Raw genomic sequence first — 21,784 nt, 5'->3', positions numbered from 1 at the left:
AAGAAGTTTTTGGAGCCCCTAAGAGGCAAGAGGATCACGAGTTTGAAGCTAACCCGTGTTGGCTACATTATGAGTTCCTGTCTCAGTTTATTTTCAAAAGCAAAAATAACAAAAAAATACTCTAATTTTTATATAACATTCACACTGTTTCCTAGAGACATGGCTTTGTTTCTGTCACTTTATATATCTCCTGTTTCTTGTTCTTGCTATATGGTGCTGACTGGACTTTGCAGGAGGCTAGTCATTTTGGAGGCATTCTTGCCTTATAAAGCCCCTGTAGGCAGAAAGTGCTCAGTCCTTTATGCTTAAGCATGTGACTGACAGGTGTTTTGTAGATATTCCTGACTAGGCTGAGGGGTATAACCTGAAGAATAGTCCCAGCTTGACGAGAGTTTTCTTCTTTCCCTCCTTAAATCTTGACTGGATGTTGAATTTTGTTGAATTACTTAGGATGATTCATTTTTATTGTTTTTTTCTGACTTACTCTCTTAATAAGACAGATTGCATTGATTAATATTACAGTATTGAACTGGACTTGCATTACTAGAATGACCCCCAACAGTCATGACACATGTATCTCTTTAATTTTATTAGGATATATTTAGTGTTGTGTATGCATGTGGAAATGTGTATTCACATATGTCGATATGACACAGCACACACGTGTGGGTCAGAGAAAACTGGGGGTTGGTCCTCTCCTTACACTGTTGGAGGCAGTCTCTTACTGCTCTGCCACTGTGCTGCTTGTGCAGGTTCTGGCCAGTTCTCCACATTCTGTCTCCTCCCAGCAGGCTGTAGGAGTGCTGGAATTACAGATGTGTGCCACCAACATCTGGAAGGTTTTTATCTTATGTGTATGAGTGTTTGGCCTGCATATGTGTTTGTGTACTTTATGTGTGCCTAGTGCCTGCAGAGGCTGGAAGAAGGCTCCAGAACCCCTAGACCCTGTAGTTAACAGACTGCTGTGAGTCAACATGTGCATGCTGGGAACCAAACCCAGGTCTTTGCAAGAGCAGCCAGTGCTCTTAACTGCTGACTCATCTCTCCAGCCCTCATGTCTGAATTTTTATTTAAAACAAACAAACAAACAAACAAACAAACAAAAAACAAGTCCAGCACCTGGGAGACAGAGGTAGGAGAACTCTGAGTTTGTTAGCTTGGGTGGTGTTGTGAGTTCAGGCCAGCCAAGGGTACATAGCAAGACCAAAACCCAGAACAAGACAGGTAAAACAAAACAAAACAAGAAACAGGAAAAAAATGAAAAGGGAGAGACAGAGACAGAAACAGGAAGGGACCTGCGACAAAACAGATCCTTCCAAGGCTCTCTGCAATGACCTCTGTCCTCCACCTAGGCCACCTCCTCATGTTTCCGCCACTTCCCAACTGCACCTCCAGGTGGGAACTCAGCCCTTAACACATGAGCCTGTGGGGACATTTCAGGCCGAAACCAGAACAGGAGGTCAAAGGGAAATTCTGATGACGTGTTCAGTTGGCCTTACAGTGCAGCTTTAATTTAATTATCGAGAATGACTGATGTGCAATCATTTCTTCCTCTAGATCAATGGGCAATGCAGCTGTTTCCAGAGCATTGAACTGCTGAAATCACGCCCTGCTCACTTGGCTGTTTTCTTACACCATGTAGTTTCACAGTTTGACCCTGCAACATTGGTAATATACTTTATAGTTCACCTGACTCAGGTTCCACATAATGATTCATGTACTGGAGAATTTTCATCTGTAACATGAGTAGACAGACTTGTTTTCTAAACATATAAGGATAGGCATGCAGGATACTTCAAATGTTACTAATTAAATTACTACCTTTGTGTTTGTTTGTTTGTTTCACTCTGTCTTTTCCGTTTCTTTCCCCATGACAGCTCTGTTATCTCTATTCAGACCTGTATAAGCAGACCAACTCCAAGGAGACTCGGCGCGTCTTCCTGGAGTTTCATCAGTTCTTCCTGGACCGATCTGCAGTAAGTTACCAAGTTCTCCTAGGAGCTTTCTTTCAGTGTGTGCGTTGTCTTAGTGACCCTGACTTCCCACTTTGGGACATCCATATTATATCTCAGTTCTTGATTATGCTTGGCTGGCTTAAAAATAATTTCTAAATTAATTTTGGATATATGAGTTCTTCTAATTGATTTTAGGGAATATATATACATATGTATATTTGGAAATGTATATGTGCATGATTAGAATGGGGAATAAAAAAGATAATAGAAATGACAGACATATATATTAGGACCCAAAGGATAATTGAATTCTGAGTGGCCCCCTTGAACATTAGAGACACAAATTTAACTCAGAAGTGGTGGAAAAGGTCACACACTGAAATCAGTGACAGCAGTGCTTTGTTTTACCAATAGCAATGCTGGGAAAGTGGCTCAGTTGGCAAAGTGCTTGCTGCAAAAGTAGGAAGGCCCACGGTTGACGTCAGCATTCACATGCAAAGGCTGATCCTGGGAAGGCAGAGACAGGAGGATCCTGGGGCCTTGCTGGCCAGGAGGGTTAGCCAAACTGTTGAGCTTCAGTTTTGGTGAGAGATTCTGTCACAAACAGTAAGGTAGAGAATAATTGTAGATTATTAATTTTTTAAGTCTTTTATTTTTAAGCTGAATTTTATCATTTGCATTACTAAGTAAGGGTAAATAATAGCCCTTAGTACTTGCTTGGATGGTCTTGTTGCTTGGCCCTTATCCCTTCACTTTTTTGTTTGGTTGCTCTTTTAAAAGAAAAATTGTGTATGTGTGTGTGCACATTTTCGTGTGTGCACACACATCTGCATGTACATGTGGAGGCCAGAGGTCAATATCAGGTGTCTTTTTCTATTGCTTTGTACCCTATTTTTATTATCATTAAATTTATTTATTGGTGTGGATGTGGGCACACTTGTGCTAAGATGTGAGCATGGAGGTCAGAGGGCAACCTGTAGGAGTTGGTTCTTATACTGTGTAGATCCCAGGGATTGAATTCAGGGTTCAGGCTTGGTGGCCAGTACCTTACCTGTTTAGCCATATCCCTGGCCCTCCACCTTATTTTTTGAGACCAGTTTTCTCACTGAATCTCGACTGACTGATTCAGTTAGACTTACTGACCAGTGTGCTCCAGGGGTCTGCCTGTGTCTACCTCCTCATTGCTAGATTACAGTCACACACCACCAAGCCCTGCTTTTATGTGGATGCTGAGGACCTCAGTGTAGGTCCTCAGCTCCTCCTGCTTACATAGCAAGCACTCATCTGTATGAGCCATCTCTCCAGTCGTCTCTACCCTCTGGTTTCTTACCTCCTTTATGTTTGCACAGGGTTTCAGGCCAGCCATGAATTCCGTGTGTCACTGAAGATGACCTTAACTTACTGTCTTGCCTCTATTTCCCAGTTGCAGGGATTAAGGCATGTGCTCCTGTATATCTGGCTTTATGAGGTGCTGGGATGACACCCATGGCTCCATGAATTCTAGGCAAGCACTCTGCCACCTTTGCAGCCCTTGTCCTCTCACATCTGCTGTTCTCTGCAGTGGTGCTTCAGACCCTGATCTCCATCACTTTCTCCCTAGGATTTTCTCAATTTTTTTATTTTCCTGATTTTTATTTATGTATGTTTGTTGTATCTGTGGGTATGTGCCAACTGTGTGTCAGTGACTGGATGCCAGAAGAGAGGGTCAGGCTCTTAAGTGAACTCTGTTCAGTCCCCTGTAAGATCAGCAAGTGCTCTTAACCACTGAGTCATCTTTCCAGCCCAGCCCTGACCCTGCTGTTTTCCTGGAAAGAGTGTTGAAACAGTGGTTCTCAACCTTCCTAATGCTTCGACCCTTTAATGAAATTCCTCACGTTGTGGTGACCCCCAACCATAAAATTATTTTCGTTGCTACTTTATAATTGTAATTTTGATATTGTTATGAATCATAATATAAATAATCTGTTATGCAGGATATCTGTTATGTAACCCCTGAGAAAGGGTTGTTCCACCACCAACGTGCCCAAGGAGTCATGACCCACAGGTTGAGAACTGCTGGTGTAGTGAGGAGAAAGAAAATAACCAGATATAGCGCCTGCTTCCATCATACTGTATACCTGCTCGTTTACTGCTCATGATCTGTGTTAGCATTAAAGTATAAGAAGAATCCATATTAAAGTTTTGGTTCTTTTTTTAAGTGACAAATCATAATTATTTCATCCTTATCTGTATATATGAGTTAGTTCTTATTTTATTTATTTGTGATGCTGGGACTTAAATCCTTGTCATGATATGCCAAGAAAGGCTCTACTACTGAGCTACATCACCACCCCACGTGTACTTTTTTGCACCTGTGCTAAAAATGCTTTTTTTTTTTTTTTTTTTTCTGTTTCTCATGTCTTTTCTTTTCCCTTTTCATTGAAACAAAGTCTCAACTATAGTCCAAGCAGTCCTTGGGCTCCAGATTCTCCATCTGAGTCCCAAGTGTTGGGATTACAGACATGCATGAACATGTCTTGCCATATCACTCTTCTTAAAAGTGAACACAAGGGACCAGAGAGATGGCTTATTCAGTGGGTAAAGTGCTTGTTGTGCAAGTATAAGTACCTGAATTAGATGTTTGCACTCACATAAAAAGCCAGGCATGACTGTGCACACTTGTAATCCCAGTGCTAGGAGGGAAGGGGTGAAGACAAGGATCCCAGGGGCTCTCCAGCCAGTCAGTCCAGTGGAATCAGCTAGTACCAGCTTCAGTGAGAGGCCCTATCTCAAAAGAATAAGATAGAGAGTGATAGAGGGACTGTCTAACATTAGTCTTCACAGATTTGTGCACGGGCAAGCAGATCCACTCACATGTGTGCACACATCACACACACACACCAAAATAAATAATGTAAGGGTCTCATAATACTTTAACACTGACTTATTTTCAACTTCAGATCTTTACAGGAATTATTTAAATTTAGGAAGTGTATGACTTTAGTAGGTGTTTAGTACAAAATAAGTATGATAAGAACTAAGATACTTCCTCTAAATACAAAATAATTTCTGTCATTGTTGTATCAAGAGCACTGCATTCTGACAATGTGACCAAAGTCTCCATGCTTACTGGGAGAAATTTTGCATAGAAAAAAGTTAATTGGAAGATGATTGCCTTAGTTTTACAGCAGGAACTACATACAGATGGTTACTGGGGATTTTTTTTTTTTTTTTTTTTTTGGTTTTTCGAGACAGGGTTTCTCTGTGTAGCTTTGCGCCTTTCCTGGAACTCACTTTGGAGACCAGGCTGGCCTCGAACTCACAGAGATCCGCCTGGCTCTGCCTCCCGAGTGCTGGGATTAAAGGCGTGCGCCACCACCGCCCGGCTGGTTACTGGGGATTTTAAGACTCAAAAACTTAACACAACATCCAGTAATCCCTCATTGGGAGTATACCTTGAGATTTCTAAAAATTCACCTAAGAAAACTGCTGAGAATAATGTGATCTTTTGAATAAGATTCACATTCAGAAATTAAAATCATGCCTACATATGAGTCAGTTTTTCCGGTGTAATATACATATATATGGTTTAGGTTTTACTTGTATTCTTCAAATAGTGTATGACTGACTATATTGACCATTGTTTTTAGTAAGCCAAGCCAATGTGAGATATTTATTTGGAGTAATACTGAAGCACTTGTTCTGCTGTCTAGTGAGATGACTGTAGTTATTTCCATAGTGGAACATTGGGAAGGCGTTTGGTTCTGTGTTAAGCAGTAGACTAGAGAGGACTGTGACACTTGAGCGAGTGAGGCTGGATTGTGGAACACACCTTTAAGAGTAACTTACACATCTTCTTCTGTGCAGCACAGAAGTCTGCAGTGCTGTTTACCTTTTCTCTGCCCTCTCTTTCAGCACCTGAAAGTCCCCGTTCCCGAGGAAATCTCAGTGGATCTAGGTAAGTTTCCTGGAAGATTAACATCTCCGTAGAAATGTGGCTTGCCTCAGTTCCGATGTTTTATTTGTTTGTCAGTGTACACTGATTTAATCACGTGAATCCCAGCAGAAAGGGAGTCTAACATATTGAAAAGTTGAGATTGAATTCTGGCAGGAAGCGTGTTAACTGCACTAAGTAACCTCTCTGCTGTATTAAGTTCAGTTTGTGCTGTGTAATGTTGCGTTGTCAGCGTCAAGCCACACAGAACATTGTTTAGATCAAATAATTCCTTTGTTTGCAGAAAAGAGAAGACCTGAGCTTATTCCTGAGGACCTGCATCGGCACTACATTCAAACTATGCAGGAGAGAGTCCACCCTGAAGTTCAGAGGCACTTGGAAGATTTTCGGTAAGTTGGTGTTAAATAAAACTTGATATGCTTGCTGGGTGGTGGTGGTGCAGACCTTTAATTCCAGCACTCAAGAGGCAGAGGCAGGCAGATCTCTGTGAGTTCGAGGCCAGCCTGGTCTACAGAGCGATTTCCAGGACAGCCAAGACTACACAGAGAAACTGTCTCAAAAAACCAAAACAAACAAATAAGAAAAAGCCCTGATATGTTTTAAATAGGAAAAAGTTACATACGAAATATTTCATCACTAGGTAAACCATATGGCCTTATCCCTGCTAATTACACGTAATAGGCACCTGAAGCCAAAGGGTTGGATGAGAGTTTCAGAGTCCATAGTCTGCATTCATGCCCTTTCAGGAGTCAGGCTAGTAGTATGTTTCTTCAAGATAGGTGTCTTCTGCATTGACCACCACTAGAACCCCGCCTGACTGTGTCACAAGTAGGAAATGTGACGTTCTACCTGTCCCTAGAAATTTGTAGCTAGGACTGTCTAGACACTAGAAGGAAATGTTTTGCTCTCTGTTAGCTGAGATATTTTCCCCCAACCCTTTTAGACAGAAACGTAGCATGGGACTGACCTTGGCTGAGAGTGAGCTGACTAAACTCGATGCAGAGAGAGACAAGGACCGAGTAACTCTGGAGAAGGAGCGAGCATGTGCGGAACAGATTGTTACCAAAATTGAAGAAGTGTTGTAAGTCACAGAACTATGTGAAGTAATGCTAATTTTGCTTGAAGTACTCTTTGAACAGATCTAACGGACCTCTCAGATTGTACATGTAGAACTATCTGTCATAACACTTAGAAACAGAATTTTTTCTTGGTAATTTAAAGTTCTTGCCTTCTTTTTTCTGAGTGTTGGTTAATGAGTAACTCCAAAATTATAATCAGTGATCAAAGTCAGGTGAACACTTTCACTGCTTAATTCCCAGGCTTTGGAAATACTTGTTGCTATAAAACATGTTAAACTACTAATGTGGTTGTGAAAGTGTATGGGTCCGTTGGGGATTAGAGTTCTGTCAGTATTTTATTCTAGATGTAGCTGGGGACCCAGAGCATTTAGTTCTTTCCTATTGTTTCAGGTGTCTGAGCTTAATAGCAAATCTCTGATTAAATGTGGTTCTTTGATCTTTTTGATGGTACTGGGGATTGAACTCAGTCAGGGCCTTGTGCATTGCTAGGCGGATACTCTGCCACTGAGTTACAGATCATCTTCAGATGTATGTATTTCATCTTAAAATATTTTTATTTTTAGGATGACTGCTCAGGCTGTGGAAGAAGAAAGGAGGTAATAGAATGTTTCCCCACTTGAGCTATTTTCTGTCTTCCTTAAATGACAATTTCTTTTCACTTGTATAGGTTGTCAGCTCCCTCTGGTGGCCTGTATTTTATTTGACTAGAACTCTACTATCATAGATAGAATCAGTGTCTGTGTGCAGTTCTTCAGTTTCTGCCTTGACTAATTTTCCAACACTGGGGTTCTAGAAATCATTCTATCTCTTCATTCTGACCATCCTTCTCACATCAGAACTCTTATTTTACTTAATCATTTCTCCTCCAGTTCCACAATGCAGTATGTTATTCTCATGTATATGAAGCATTTGGGAGTAAAAGTGAAAGAACCTCGAAACTTGGAGCACAAGCGGGGTCGGATTGGATTCCTTCCAAAGATCAAGGTGAGACTGGGAAAACAGTAGAGTGGGCTGTCTTGCTTTACTAAACCAGGACATTAGCACTATGCATCATAATAGGTCTTCCATAAAACAACTAAACATCTAGTGAAACACATATATAAGCTTATTGTTGTTGAATAATATGAAAAGAATTTGTATGCCTGCCATCTACAACATAGTACCTTATGCCTCAGGGTACCTGTCTCAGTTCATAGTTGTTTGGTTTTGTTTAATGTTTGTTAGATTGTAAAGATCTATGAAGGGCAGCATGTTCTTCATTTCTGTGTCCCCAGTTTTTAGCAGGATGCCTTCATGTATTATGAAAGTGCTGAGTGGATGAACAAATGATGTAAAACAGTATCCTGACAAATACGTAAATTTTTGTCTACAAGATTTTGGTAAAATTGCCCTTTTATTTATTTTTCTAAGAGTATTGTTTCTATTGTAAAGGAATCTAAGCATGGTAGTTGCAGGCCTCTACTACCAGCACTTGGGGGTACAAGCAGGAGGATCCAGCCCAGACTACATCAGATGTTGTCTCAAACCCAAAAATGCGTGGATAAACAATAAGGCATCTTGAGTTTGAGGTTCACATACAGCTTGCCAAGCTCCAGTGGGTGCTTTTATTTGTATTTCACCAGTCCTGTCAACTAACCATTTGAATCACATCGCTGTATTTGAAAGCACCAACAGCAAAACCCCTGGTTGATGTCTCTTATCTTACTGTAATTGTACCTCAAATTTAGCAGAGCATGAAGAAAGACAGAGAGGGTGAAGAAAAGGGAAAGCGAAGAGGATTCCCCAGCATTTTGGGACCCCCAAGGAGACCCAGCCGCCATGACAACAGTGCAAGTATGTTGAAGCTTGAGGCGTGTCCCTGCTGCCTGTACTCGGAAGGTTGTTTGTCAGACTGCATTGCAGGAGGCGGCTGCTCGGGAGATGATGTTGCTGATGCTCACTGTGGCTCGCTTGCTTCCAGTGCTGTTTCTGAACTACGTCCCTCTGTGTTGCTGTGTGAATTGTAAACATCTTCATCAGTGACAGTGCACCATCACATGACTGTCATGACTTACTACCTCTGGTTTTATGCGTGTATATTTAAGTTATGTTGGCTAAATTTAAAAAAAAAGAAGGTTTTGAGCCTGGGTACTAGTTCTGTGGAACCCATGTTGAGGAGGCAAAAGGCCTAATGTGGTGGTTTGTATCTGTAATCCCACCACTGGAGAGCCAGAGACAGATGGATCACTGGCCTGCTAGCCAGGCCTACTTACTGAGTTTATCTCAAAAAGGAATGTGGACCTTGATGAAGAATGGAAATGGCACCCAGAGTTGTCTTCTGGCCTCCACGCCTTCCGACCTGCACACACATGTGCACCTGCACATGTGGACACATGCACACATGCATGCACACACCTGCACTTGGTCATGGATTGCTCCACCATAACTTGTGTAATCTCTTTGTACTTACTGTTATTCACTCTCTGCACTTGTATAGTTTCTGCCTGTCCATTGTGCTTTTCTGATATCCTTCCACCTCCATCCTCACAGAGAGATGAGACCTCCAGACACGACTGCCCCAGAAGCAGGCGTGTGGTACTGTGGGGAGGTAGCCAGTCTGTACTGTGCTTCTCTGAGATATTTCCACATCTGGAGATCCTGGCGTGTGGGCATGGCACAATGGTTGCGAAACAGTGATGCCACATCTCCAGAACATGAGGAGTCCTCATGCAAATGCCAGTAGCACAGGTTGGGAAGTTGTGACTAGTAGAGGAAGTCTTCAGAGAGAGGGAGAAGAGTTGGAGGATTTCACAGTTGCTGACCCTGACTTTATGGGATGCAGAAAGAGTTTCAGAGGATGGACTTAAATGTGGGCTTTACAGAGCCATGTGAGAATGTGTAAGGTAGCAGAAGGCTACCTGACTGTCTGCAGTTTCTGAAAGTACTCGGTGTGAACTAGAGCAGTGAGCAAGATGATCTTTGACACCTTATTATGGTGACATTGTGAAGCAGAGGAAAAGTGGAGTGGGTTGTGTTAAGTTCAGAGATAAAGGCTGCCTCTTTATTGTTACCAATGGTAAAACTCTCCACCTCTGTATGTCTCAGCATTCCCTCTGCCTTCACTACCCCTGCTCTCTCCACCTCTTCTTTTTCCATCCTTTCTTCCCCGTTCCACCCGTCTTCCATTTTCTCATCTCCTCTCTCCTTCTTTTTCCACTTCATCCTTCTTTCATCTCCCATCTTTCCATCTCCTTTCCTCTTTGTGTCTGTCCCTTGCTGTGTGTAATAATTGTAGACACTTCTTGAAATATTTTCATCTACCTCTGGCCCTCCTCTAGGCTGCTAACCATTGCTCTCTGTTCAGTTGGCAGGGCCATGGAGATACAGAAACTACGCCACCCGAAGCATTTATCGGCACCCTCGTCTGTGAGTCCTGAGCCTCAGGACCCTGCCAAGTTGCGCCAGAGTGGATTAGTCAACGAAGGAGCAGACACTGGATTCCTGCCTGCCAGTACCATATCCTCTGCCACTTCAGGGGCTGCCCTTTCCCAAGAGGGAGGGAAAGAGAATGATACAGGTAAGTGTTGCTGCAGTCAGCCTAACTTGGGATCAAGATTTGGATATAAACACACTGAAAAAACAATGGAGAGACAGAGTATTTTAATTGAAACTGAATCCAAGTTTACTTTGATTCAAATATTTTAGTATTCTAGTGTCTGCAATAAACATGTGCTGAATGATATGTAGTTTTCAAAAATCCTAAACCAAACAAAAATATAAAATAGCACTCACCGAACTCTTGAGATGTTAGTTTTGTTCTGGTGCTGGCACACATTAATGTTGCACAAATGCATGCCATTTGCAGCTTATAAGTTGCACACAGAAAGCCACAAAATTAAAAGTTCACATTGGAGTCCCTGGGTGTGATAATACACCTTGAGTCTTATTCTTCAAGAGGCAAAAGCAGAAAGATCACAAATTCAAGGCCAGCCAAGGATACATAGTGAGACCCTGTTCATAAACAAAAAGACAGGACCCAACAATAGTAAAAATTTGAGATTGTACCAATTCCAGGAAAGCAAGTTAAGAGGAATCGAGGAAACTGGCTAGTTGTTATTGGCAGGTAGGTAGGTGTTCTATTTTGTTTTCTAGAAGAAACACTTGGGTTTAATAAGGACATTTATTTAATGCAGCTCAAGCATGAGGGACAGGATAGAGAGAGGTGCTCAGAAGAAGGGAAGGCACACTGTGTGCACGGGCACCCAAGTCATGGAAAGTAAGACTTGCTCTAGTGTGGCTGTTAGGTAGCTTTAACACTTTCTTATGTGTCCCCCCACCACATGAGTTCCAGGGATGAAACTCAGGTCATCAGGCTTGGAGGCAAGCAGGTTTCATTGTGACAGCTCTCAGGTAAATTAAAGAAAAAAACAAAACCTCTTTATAAAAATGAGACACTGGAGATTTTATTTCTAAGTTAATGAGAATTCAGCAGTAAGAAGAGGTAGAATATTTGGACCAGAACTATTTCCACACAGCAGCAAAAAAAGGCCAAGTCAGCTATACAGTTGAGTTTTTCATTCTTCAATATGAACATCATTATTTATTTTTGGGAAAATTTACTTGCTAGAGGTAAGACCTAAGGCAATACACAATGCCAGGCATTTTAAACAGTGACATGAAAGGAGAGTATACAGTAGAAAAGCTACCCCCAGAGAAGCAGCTTAATTTTGATAATAGATAATAAGCTTTAAAAATGCCTCTAAAATAGTGTACTTGGGAACATTAAAGAAATTGTAAAGAATAGGATTTCATGAAAAAGATTTCAGAGATAAACTTTAACAGTTAATTATAGTAGAGTGATTATTGTTGTTAATTGTTGTGATAAATTACTCCAGGTTTAATAGCATAAGGCAGAAAATATTATCTCACTTCTGTGAGTGAAGAACTTCCTAGCTGCTTGGCTAGGTGGTTCCAACTTGAGGTCTCTTGGGAAATTAGGAAACATACTCCTCCATGCCACTTAGGTGAGGCCTCAACTTGGAGCCACAAGTAATCCACAAGAGCTGCTTGAATGTTCCAGGCCACTGTAGCTGACTCCTCAAAGTGATCTAAAAGAAAGACAAGAAGAAAGCTCTACTGTCACCTCAAAAAGTTAGAAGCTGCCAGGCAGCAGTGGCACACGCCTTTAATCCCAGCACTCGGGAGGCAGAGCCAGGCGGATCTCTGTGAGTTCTAGGCCAGCCTGGTCTACAGAGTGAGTTCCAGGACAGGCACCAAAACTCACAGAGAAACCTGTTTCAGGCGGGGAAAAAAAAAGTTAGAAGCAAGTCACTAAGTCCAGCCCATACTTCAGAAGAGAGAAGTTAGAATCCATCCTTGATGGAGCACTAAAAAGTCTATGAATGTGTTTTTAGAACACTGCAGTTTCCAGTATTTAAAGTGCTCTGTGTGTGTGTGTGTGTGTGTGTGTGTGTGTGTGTGTAAAATCCTTGAAAGTAATGTTTTAGAATATATGTAAGAATTAAAACAACAACAAAACACCGAAACTTGAGTGAAAAGAGTGTGCAGGGAATCCTTAGAGAAGAGATTTGTCTTTCTCTCAGAGTCAGCAGAGTACGTGGAAGAGAGGCAGAGAAAGTAGGAAAGGGTCTCCCAGAAAGGGACTCCCAGAGTCAAGAATAACAAATGCTTTTACCCAGAAAAGGCTCAAGGAGAGCCAGCCACTGTTAGGTGTCAATTAATGAAAACGTGTAAGATTTAGAAAATGAAAATGGTGTTGTGTCATACTGCACATTGTAGCAGTGAATGATAGAATAGGAAAGAATATGGCTTTCAGCTTTCTGCAAGAAAATGGTTTTTACTTTAGTTGTGTATTTTAAATTATCTGTCAAATAGGAAGAAAGGATGAAGACATTTTCAGGTATGTAATCTAAAGTTTATCTGAAACTCCTCACTCCTTGAACATTGCAGGCTATACTTCTGCAAGATGAGAGAAAAAGGAAGTCATGGGATACAGGGAACAGCAGCATCGGAGCAGCAAAAGGCAGGGATGGTGTCACAGGCCAAGGAACCATGGCTCCAGATCAGATCACAGAAAGCCAGGAACAGAAAAAGAGAGTGGAGGCTGGGAAGATGGTTTAGTCATTCAAGTGCCTGTTGTAAGAGCATTAGGACTAGAGTTAGGATCTTCAGCAGCCACATAAAAGCTGGGTCTAGTGGGACATATCCCTAGTATGGTGGGGAAACAGACGCATCGTTAGAGCTCACTAGCCAGCCAGTGAGCCAGTAATCTCTTGGCTAACTGAGAGATCCTGTCTCAAAAGTATAAGATAGAGACTATAAAGGAAGATACCGTATGTTGGTCTGTAGTCTCCACACTCAAGTACACTTAGAAACACCCACTCATACATATACTGCACATAGAAAAAGTAAAAGAAGAATTTTTAAGCAGTTGGTAGCATGAGGTAGCAGAAGGAGAAAAAAATTGACACTTGATAAAATTATATTACTTTGCCAATAAAAGAAAAGATTTAGAAGTGCAAAGAAAAACAATTGTTCAAGAAAGTAAGTCATACTTGAAACATGAAGCAAACTGGATGTAGTGGCACATGGATCTTGGGACATGGGTTGGAAGTTGCAGGCCAGTTTGGGCTACGTAGTGAGACCCTATCTCACTAACAAAATGAGGGCTGGAGAGATGGCTCAGAGGTTAAGAGTATTGGCTGCTCTTCTAGAGGTCCTGAGTTCAATTTCTAGCAACCACATGGTGGCTCACAACCACCTGTAATGAGATCTGGTGCCCTCTTCTGGCGTGCAGGGATACATGCAAACAGATGTTTACACAATAAAATGAGGGCTGGTAAGATGGCTCAGCAGGTGAGGTGCTTGCCATCAAGGCTGACCACCTGAGCTCAATCCTGGACCCAACAAGAAAAAAAAGGAAGCAAGACAAGTGTCCTGATCATGAAGCAGCTGATGGAGTGTGAGACTTTAGTATAATCACTCTGTTTTAAGTGGCCAGGGAGCTGCATAATTGGAGGCAGTAAGAAAGAAAATATTCAAACTAGCACACTTCTTAACCCTACAGGAACAGTGTGCATATATGCTGTAGGTTGTATTTGACAGTATGTGTATGGTAATAGTAATGCAAACATGCTTGATTTGTTTTCAGACACTTAGAATCATCCTATGAGGCAAAGTACAAAATAGGTATTTCACTGTGACCACAGATCAGAGATGTAAGAATACGAGAAGAAAATATATAGGCACTAAATCCCTAGCCTGGCAGACAAGAGAGTTAACATTCTCCTTGAGGGAGTAAAGTGGATCTATATTTGGATTTATTACTAATTGGCTTATGAGGATTTCTGTAATGCCTTGTAACCCAATTAATAATAATGTAACTATCAAATATTGGGAGGGGCAGAAAGTGAAGGCAGTAAGCTAAGTGAGTAGGATCACTACAGAAAGAAATACTATGTACTGATGATAAATCAGGAGAAAGTGTTATTTGGAATTGGTCCACTCTAACAGTTGCTATTAGAAATGAGAAAACAGCCGGGCGGTGGTGGCGCACGCCTTTAATCCCAGCACTCGGGAGGCAGAGGCAGGCGGATCTCTGTGAGTTCGAGGCCAGCCTGGTCTACGGCGCGAGATCCAGGAAAGGCGCAAAGCTACACAGAGAAACCCTGTCTCGAAAAACCAAAAAAAAAAAAAAAAGAAATGAGAAAACAGGCAGAAGGAGGCTCTCATCAGTTTCCCAGCTGACATGGTGCCTTGTCTTGCCTTGATTTTTTTAAAAATTAATTTTCATTAGTTTTATAATTTCATTTATGTACACCTTGCACACTGAGCACTCACACTTCCTACCTCTCTTCCTCCCATCACCCCTCTCCACATCTCTCTTCATGTCTGTTCATTTTGTTTTGTGACTCAAAAGCTTAACCAGGGCCATCGGTTTAGAGCTATGTGTTGGGGCAGGGGGGCTCAGCAGAGGATATACACCTAAAGACAATGATTCTATCTCTCCCAGAATCTACCAGTAGGCAATAGTTCAGAGATAAAGGGCATGTGTGGAAGTCAGGGAACCTGCAGAAGTCGGGATTCTCCTTCATTGTAGGTTACTAGGATAAACAGGTCGTCAGGCATATGAGGTGAGCACCTTTACCTACTGCACCACCTCACCAGCTCTTATATGATTCTCGTGCCAGGCATGGTGGCACACACCTTTAATCCCAGCACTCTGGAGGCAGAAGCTGGCAGATCTCTGAGAATTCAAGGCCAACCAAGGGCTACATAGTGTTTAAAAAAAAAAAAAAAGGTTTTTCTGGGGGCTGGAGAGATGGCTTGAGGGTTAAGAGCACTGGCTACTCTTCCAGAGGTTCTGAGTTCAATTCCCAATAACCACATAGTGGGTCATAACCATCTGTAATGAGATCTGGTGCCCTCTTCTGGCCTGCAGGTGCACATACAGAGCACTCATACGTAATATATAAGTAAGTAAAATTTTAAAAAAAGGTTTTCCCCATTTATGTTTTAGTTCCTTGCAGAGTTTTATATATTAAATTTTTGATTCTAGCTAGCCTATTTAAATAGAATGTGGCTGAATTAGGTTGAATTTCTTCTGAGAATTGATTCAGGTCTTTTTGGTTATTGATGTTACTGTTTTATTTTAAACAGTTAGTGACTGACTTTTGTCCTTTTAGGATCAAAACAAGTTGGAGAAGCATCAGTACCTGGAGACTGCTTGGATGGCACGCCTCGTGTCTCCAATACTGTTTTTGACTTCCCACCTCCTGTGTTAGATCAAGTGCAGGAGGAGGAATGTGAAGTAGAGAGGTAATTGAGTGAGAGCTGGAGAGCTTTGTGCATTGTATACAGTGACTTGAACTGTCATTTTTTATATCTGCCAGCACTTTCTCTTGGATAATGTTTTGAAAGAAGTCTGGTTGGTAGTAAATATTAAATCCTACTGAATTTTTCTGTTATTTTGTGTCAAATAACTCCTGTATCTGGGTGAATTTTTTATCCAGCCATTGGGATTTAACCCAGTTTGGGGTATCTTGGATATGTCTTTCTTGATCTCCATTTTGCTCTCCTGTGATTCTTTATCCTCTGTTATTTTAGGGTGACAGAACATGGAACCCCAAAACCCTTTCGAAAGTAAGTACATCTTAAAGTAACCTTCATTTCAATAGAGCCTTTCCTCTCTAAAGTCCTAATCTTAAAAGAAAAGAGGCCCTCTACATAGTCTGAGTGTAAAGGAAACTCTTAGTAACCAGGTCATGTGATGGATGCGTACAAGTGTACACACAGGAACAAGCCGTGTGTAAGAGAGGAGGCTGTGTTAGGCTCAGTGCTGATCAGATGCAGAAATCCACCTGGTCTACAGTAAATTAAGACTCATGGGGCTGGGTGATAATTTAGCTGGTAAAGTGTTTGCCCCACAAGTATGAGGACTTCAGTTCAGATGCCAAACACCCATGTAAAAAGCTAGTCATGACAAGACCATGTCAAAAAGAATAAAGTGAAGAACAGTCAAGGAAGACACCTAAAGTCAGCCTCTGGGCTTCGTGTGTGTGTGTGTGTGTGTGTGTGTGTGTGTGTGTGTGTGTGTGTGTGTGTGTGTGTGTGTGTGTGTATACTTGTATCCATGTATACAAGAACAAACACAAGAGATTTGTGAGTCTTTTGTTGTCCACTTAAAGCCCTCAAAGGGAATTTGCCGTCTGTTTGTTTGTTTGTTTTATTAGGTTTGACAGCATTGCCTTTGGAGAAAGTCAGAGTGAGGATGAACAGTTTGAAAATGACTTGGAGACGGATCCACCCAACTGGCAGCAGCTTGTTAGTAGAGAGGTGTTACTGGGACTGAAACCTTCTGAGATCAAAAGACAAGAAGTGATTAATGGTAAGTTTAATCGTCCGTTGTTGGCCATATACATTGAGATTTCCAGAATGAAGCAAATCTCTCAGCCTTTGAATTTGCTTTGTTTTCTATTGTTTTAAACAAAGACAAAATTAAACTAGATGGGTTATTCTTGAGCCTTTAAACATAAGCAGTACAAGTGTACAGTTTGTATTTATAACCTAAAAAGAAAGGGTGTTTAGCTTTCAGGACCCTCAAGATCCATAGCATTGTAGCTGTGGAACTTGAAAAGCATCATTAGGACACTAGCCCCGAACTACCTCGAGGTGGTGTTGTAGGCAGAGATGATCAAGAGTGAGCTACATTTAGGAGATGAGTTGAGCAGCAGCAAAGAGAGCGAGCGAGAGCAGGGTTTAGAACGCCCAGGTACAGTGCTTGGTTACTGACACAGTTTCATTTATGTTGCTGTGACAAATGCTCTGATGAAAAGTGGCAGGGGAATTCCAGGTTACAGGCCATTACTGAGGGAGAAACTGAAGCAGGAACTCAAAGCAGCCAGTCACATCCCGTCTGCAGTGGATCAAAGAGTGTCTGCTCCTATGCCATCCCATGGTTCTCATCTAGCCTTCTGTCCTGTGTGGTCCCAGATCCCCTGCCTAGGGAATAGTGTTGCCCATGATGTGTTGGGTCTTCTACGTCTTTTAATAAGACGACTCCACCCCAGATACACCCACAGACCAACCTGTTACATTTACTCAATTGAGACTCTTTTCCCAGGTGATTCTAAGTTGTGGCAAGTTGACATCACAGTTACCCTAACATGTACGTAACAAGTATGTGACACGTATACTGTACCCTCCTCTATCCCTATGATTTGATTTTAATAAATATCTTATCTTTGATGACATTGAGCTAGTTACAATATGACTCCAGAAATGAGGTTTTATGGGTAAATATAGAAAACTAAATCTACTATTTCTTCTGAAGAATGCTTAAGGCTATATGTTTTTAGAATTTACTGTATGGTGTGATAAGTTCATATTGTAAATGGATGATTTGGGGGTAACTTAATTAACTTTTAAATACAAAATAGTTTTGATGATACTGTTCATTAGTTTGCTGTGTAGAAAAATTTCATGGAATCAGTGTGATTTTTTTAGAGACATGCCGTCCTTTCTAAATGTTAAATAATTTGTTACATAATGCATTTGCTGCCTAATAACAATGAAATACTATATTTGGTCCCATGGAATTAGTCTAAATAAAGCAACATTCTGTGCCTCCTTTTCCCCTTCCTGCCTAGAATTGTTCTACACTGAAAGAGCTCATGTCCGAACACTGAAGGTTCTTGACCAAGTTTTCTATCAGCGAGTATCCAGAGAAGGAATTCTGTCACCTTCAGAACTACGCAAGATTTTTTCAAATTTGGAAGATATTCTTCAACTTCATGGTAAGAGAAATTGACTTGTGACCATTGTGTCTACATTTCTAGTAAAGACTATGACTATGTAAAGGCACCTCTATAACACAGTAAAAATAGTTGAGTTTAATTTTATGCATATCTGACATCGTATGTGAACACATCCTACAAAGAGCCATGATCGGATCTTTGACTAAATCTTTTCCCCCATAATCAACGTAGTATTAACATTGGGATTTTCTTGTCTACAGTTAGTACTTACAGTGAAAAACATGAGTAGTCATAATTACTCTTGAAAATGTCCTCTCAGTTACAGTATATAGTTTTTGTAGTTTTAAAATATATATTCCCATGTAATAATAGGCATGCAAATATATTTTATACATAGTAAGATTAATATTAATCCCATGGTTGGATAATTTTCAGAAACAGTTTTATAGTTTTGTTGCTTAGGACACATTTTGTGTATCTTGCCCCGTTGGAGACACCTGGATCTACAGGTAGTAGTAAGACGCTCCTTTCCCTGCAAGTCACTGCTTCTCTATGACCCGTGATGTTCAGTTTGTCAACCAAAGCAATGCTTTTTGTGAGCAATTTCAGATTTCAGTGACATGTAGGGTAGTGTTTATATCCAGGGTTTTTCTGAGCTTGGCTACAGAATGAGGCCTTGAGAGTAAATACATACTTGATGCAGCCACACTATAGGCACTATACTAGTTCCTAAAATACAGGGTGTAATGCTTTAGGACTCATTTCCAGGAAGAGCTTTTGGAATCTAGCTGTGTAAGGGCTGTGTGCAGATTACATTTTTATGGATTGGAGCAGCTATACTACTTGGAAAATTAAAATAAATTAAAATAAAATAAAATAAAAAGTTAACTACTTAGTTATTTATCAGTAATTTAGACTGAAATAAGCATGGACTTACCAATTTTCTTCCTTTTCCCTCCCATAGTTGGGTTGAATGAGCAAATGAAAGCTGTCCGAAAGAGGAATGAGACTTCTGTTATTGATCATATTGGGGAAGATCTGCTCATCTGGGTAAGGAAATTGAGAATTTCTTTTAATACTTTTACAGACACTTGATCAGATTCAAGGGTAAATAATAAATGCTTCCAAACTGCAAACACATCTATTTTGCCGAGTTAATATGCAGAACTAAAAGGGGTCCAGAGCATTATTTCATTAGTTAGTTTGTTCTAATCAGTATGCAATCAGGCTAAGTGCTTGATTTCATTGAGATATGGATACACTGGTTCTTTATGTTTTAAAGGCTAAAGAGTAATGTATCTTACAAATTTAAGTGATCCAGAATTTGTACCATCTTCTGTTGTTCAAATCTTACAGTATTAGGCAATTATAGATCATAAGTGTCAGTAGTGAAAATTACTTTTTCTTTTTTCCAATATAAGGAAAGAATCCAGAGGCTATAGTAACTGTCAAATTCTATTTTTTCATCTGACTGACTGTACAGATTGATTTTATTGTACGTATATGATTGTGCGTGTGTGTGTGTGTGTGTGTGTGTGTGTGTGTGTGTGTGTGTGTGTGTGCACCGCATGTGTGTCTCGTGCCCACAGAGGTGAAAAGAACGCATCAGATCAGATCTAGTCTGGATTCGCAGGAACTATAGTCGTGGATGGTTGTGAACTACCATGTAGGTGCTGGGAACCAATCCCTGGTCCTCTGAAAGAGCAGCAAGTGCTCTTAATTACTCAGCCATCTCTTCAGTCCCTGACTGTCAATTTATATGGAACAAAACTATGTATAGTTCTTGGGGCAGTGGCAGTCAAGACACGTGGCTTCTGTTCTCACAAAACTTACGATGGAAAAACTGTGGGGTTTTGTTTTGTTTTAGTCAGGGTCTCATAAGTTAGCCCTGGCTGGTCTGGAACTCTTTTTTTTTTTTTTAAATGTGACAAGGTCTTACTGTGTAGCCCCAGTTGATTTGGAACTCATAGAGACCTACCTGCCTCTGCTCTCAAGTGCTGAGTTAAAGGTATGCCATACCATGCCTGGCCATTGATTTAAACTCTGTGTGTGGGGGGTTGGGGATTTAGCTCAGTGGTAGAGCGCTTGCCTAGCAAGCGCAAGGCCCTGGGTTCAGTCCTCAGCTCTGGGAAAAAAAAAAAAAAAGACAAAACTCTGTGTGTGTGTGTGTGTGTGTGTGTTGGTTTTTTTTTTTGTTTGTTTGTTTGTTTTGTTTTTCAAGACAGGGTTTCTTTGTGTAACAGCTCTGGCTATCCTGGAACTTGCTCTGTAGACCAAGCTGGCCTTGAACTCACAGAGATCCACCTGCCTCTGCCTCCTGAGTGCTGGGATTATATTCTCCTGGCTCTAAATGTTTCTTTTAAAACACACATATAAAGGTGTTCTTTTGTTTTGTTTTGTTTTTCAGTGCTAAGACTAGAACCCAGGGCTTTACATATGCTAGGCAAACATTGTACCACCTCTGGTCCCAAGAAGTGTATTCTTAACCAATGTTGTATTAAAAAATGGAGGAAAAACAGGATTAATAAACCTATCTGATTTATTATCTGTTGCATATTAAGGGTTGATTTAGGGCAAAATAGTCATCGTAAAAACTAAAAAAATCAGTAGGTCTTTAGATTTGCATTTAATATTCTCAGTTTTTGGTTTACTTATTTTTTTGTGGTGCTTGTCTTTGTGGCCAGGGCCTTGTACATACTAAGTTTGAATTCTAGCTCTGAGCTCTGCCTTTGCCTCCTCTCCTTGTATATTTACAACTTACTTCTCTATTGTAATTGTGGGGGAGGGCATGCATGTGTCAGGGTGCATACGTGGAGGCCAGACGACAGCTCCTCTTGGGAGTTGACTCTTTCCTTCCAAGTGGGTTCTTGAGATCAAACTCACGTGTCAGGCTTGCTTGGCGAGCGCTTCACCTGCTAAGCCATTTCACCAACCCCTCTCCCACTATTTTGTTTTGTTTTTAAATTTGAAAGTTTTCTATGTGAATACTATATTTACATTATTTCCAACTTCTATGTCTTCCCCCATTTCTTCTCAAATTCATGACCCCTTTTATAATTATTTTGGTACATACATCCTCTCGCAAGCACGCACACACACATGCACACAAACCTACTGAGCCCATTTAATAGTGCTCTTTCATGTGTTTGGGATGAACACTGGATTGGATAACCTTTAAAGTCTCTTACTTGGAGAAAACAGATTCTCCCTGTCTCAGTAGCCATTAAGTGCCTGTAGTTCTTCAGCTAGGGTAGAGGCTTTATGACATTTACCCTATCTGGGTTGGCCTATCAGCTGGTTGTGTCTTGTTTAGGTGGTAATATTGTTGATTTTGTGGAAGCAGCATCCCTGTCGTGTCTAAAAGACTATCTAGCAGCAGGTGTCCTGGTTCTCTTACAGTTTGTTCCCCCACCTTCATTTGTGCCTTCTGGGATTTTCTCTGACCCTTACTTAGATATAGGCATTGCTTTGAAGGTTTACTAACTGGGACTGGGCACCATTGATACTGTGTGCACACACCAAGTTTTGTCTCTTGTCATTTGAGAATGCTTCCTGGGATGT

At 41.0% G+C, this 21,784-nt stretch overlaps 1 protein-coding gene across 5 annotated transcripts in view; it reads left to right on the top strand.

The window, feature by feature from the left end:
- Positions 1 to 21,784, top strand: part of Arhgef12 (Rho guanine nucleotide exchange factor 12) — a 143,673-nt gene that overhangs the window by 99,254 nt on the left and 22,635 nt on the right. For 4 of the 5 annotated variants that reach the window (XM_052757569.1, XM_052757584.1, XM_052757578.1 and 1 more), the window contains 14 exons: positions 1,558 to 1,668; positions 1,878 to 1,976; positions 5,850 to 5,892; positions 6,173 to 6,278; positions 6,833 to 6,970; positions 7,532 to 7,564; positions 7,838 to 7,952; positions 8,696 to 8,801; positions 10,312 to 10,524; positions 15,653 to 15,785; positions 16,074 to 16,109; positions 16,700 to 16,854; positions 18,116 to 18,262; positions 19,188 to 19,273. In XM_052757569.1, coding sequence (XP_052613529.1) covers positions 1,558 to 1,668; positions 1,878 to 1,976; positions 5,850 to 5,892; positions 6,173 to 6,278; positions 6,833 to 6,970; positions 7,532 to 7,564; positions 7,838 to 7,952; positions 8,696 to 8,801; positions 10,312 to 10,524; positions 15,653 to 15,785; positions 16,074 to 16,109; positions 16,700 to 16,854; positions 18,116 to 18,262; positions 19,188 to 19,273 — 1,521 coding nt within the window. The remainder of the gene's footprint in view (positions 1 to 1,557; positions 1,669 to 1,877; positions 1,977 to 5,849; positions 5,893 to 6,172; positions 6,279 to 6,832; positions 6,971 to 7,531; positions 7,565 to 7,837; positions 7,953 to 8,695; positions 8,802 to 10,311; positions 10,525 to 15,652; positions 15,786 to 16,073; positions 16,110 to 16,699; positions 16,855 to 18,115; positions 18,263 to 19,187; positions 19,274 to 21,784) is intronic. The other variant, XM_052757563.1, reaches the window with a different exon arrangement.

Source organism: Peromyscus californicus, unplaced genomic scaffold (assembly GCF_007827085.1).
Source record: "Peromyscus californicus insignis strain IS unplaced genomic scaffold, ASM782708v3 Scaffold_11__1_contigs__length_118956290, whole genome shotgun sequence".
Classification (NCBI taxonomy): Eukaryota; Metazoa; Chordata; class Mammalia; order Rodentia; family Cricetidae; genus Peromyscus; species Peromyscus californicus.
This window is presented reverse-complemented; position numbering and strand designations above follow the sequence as displayed.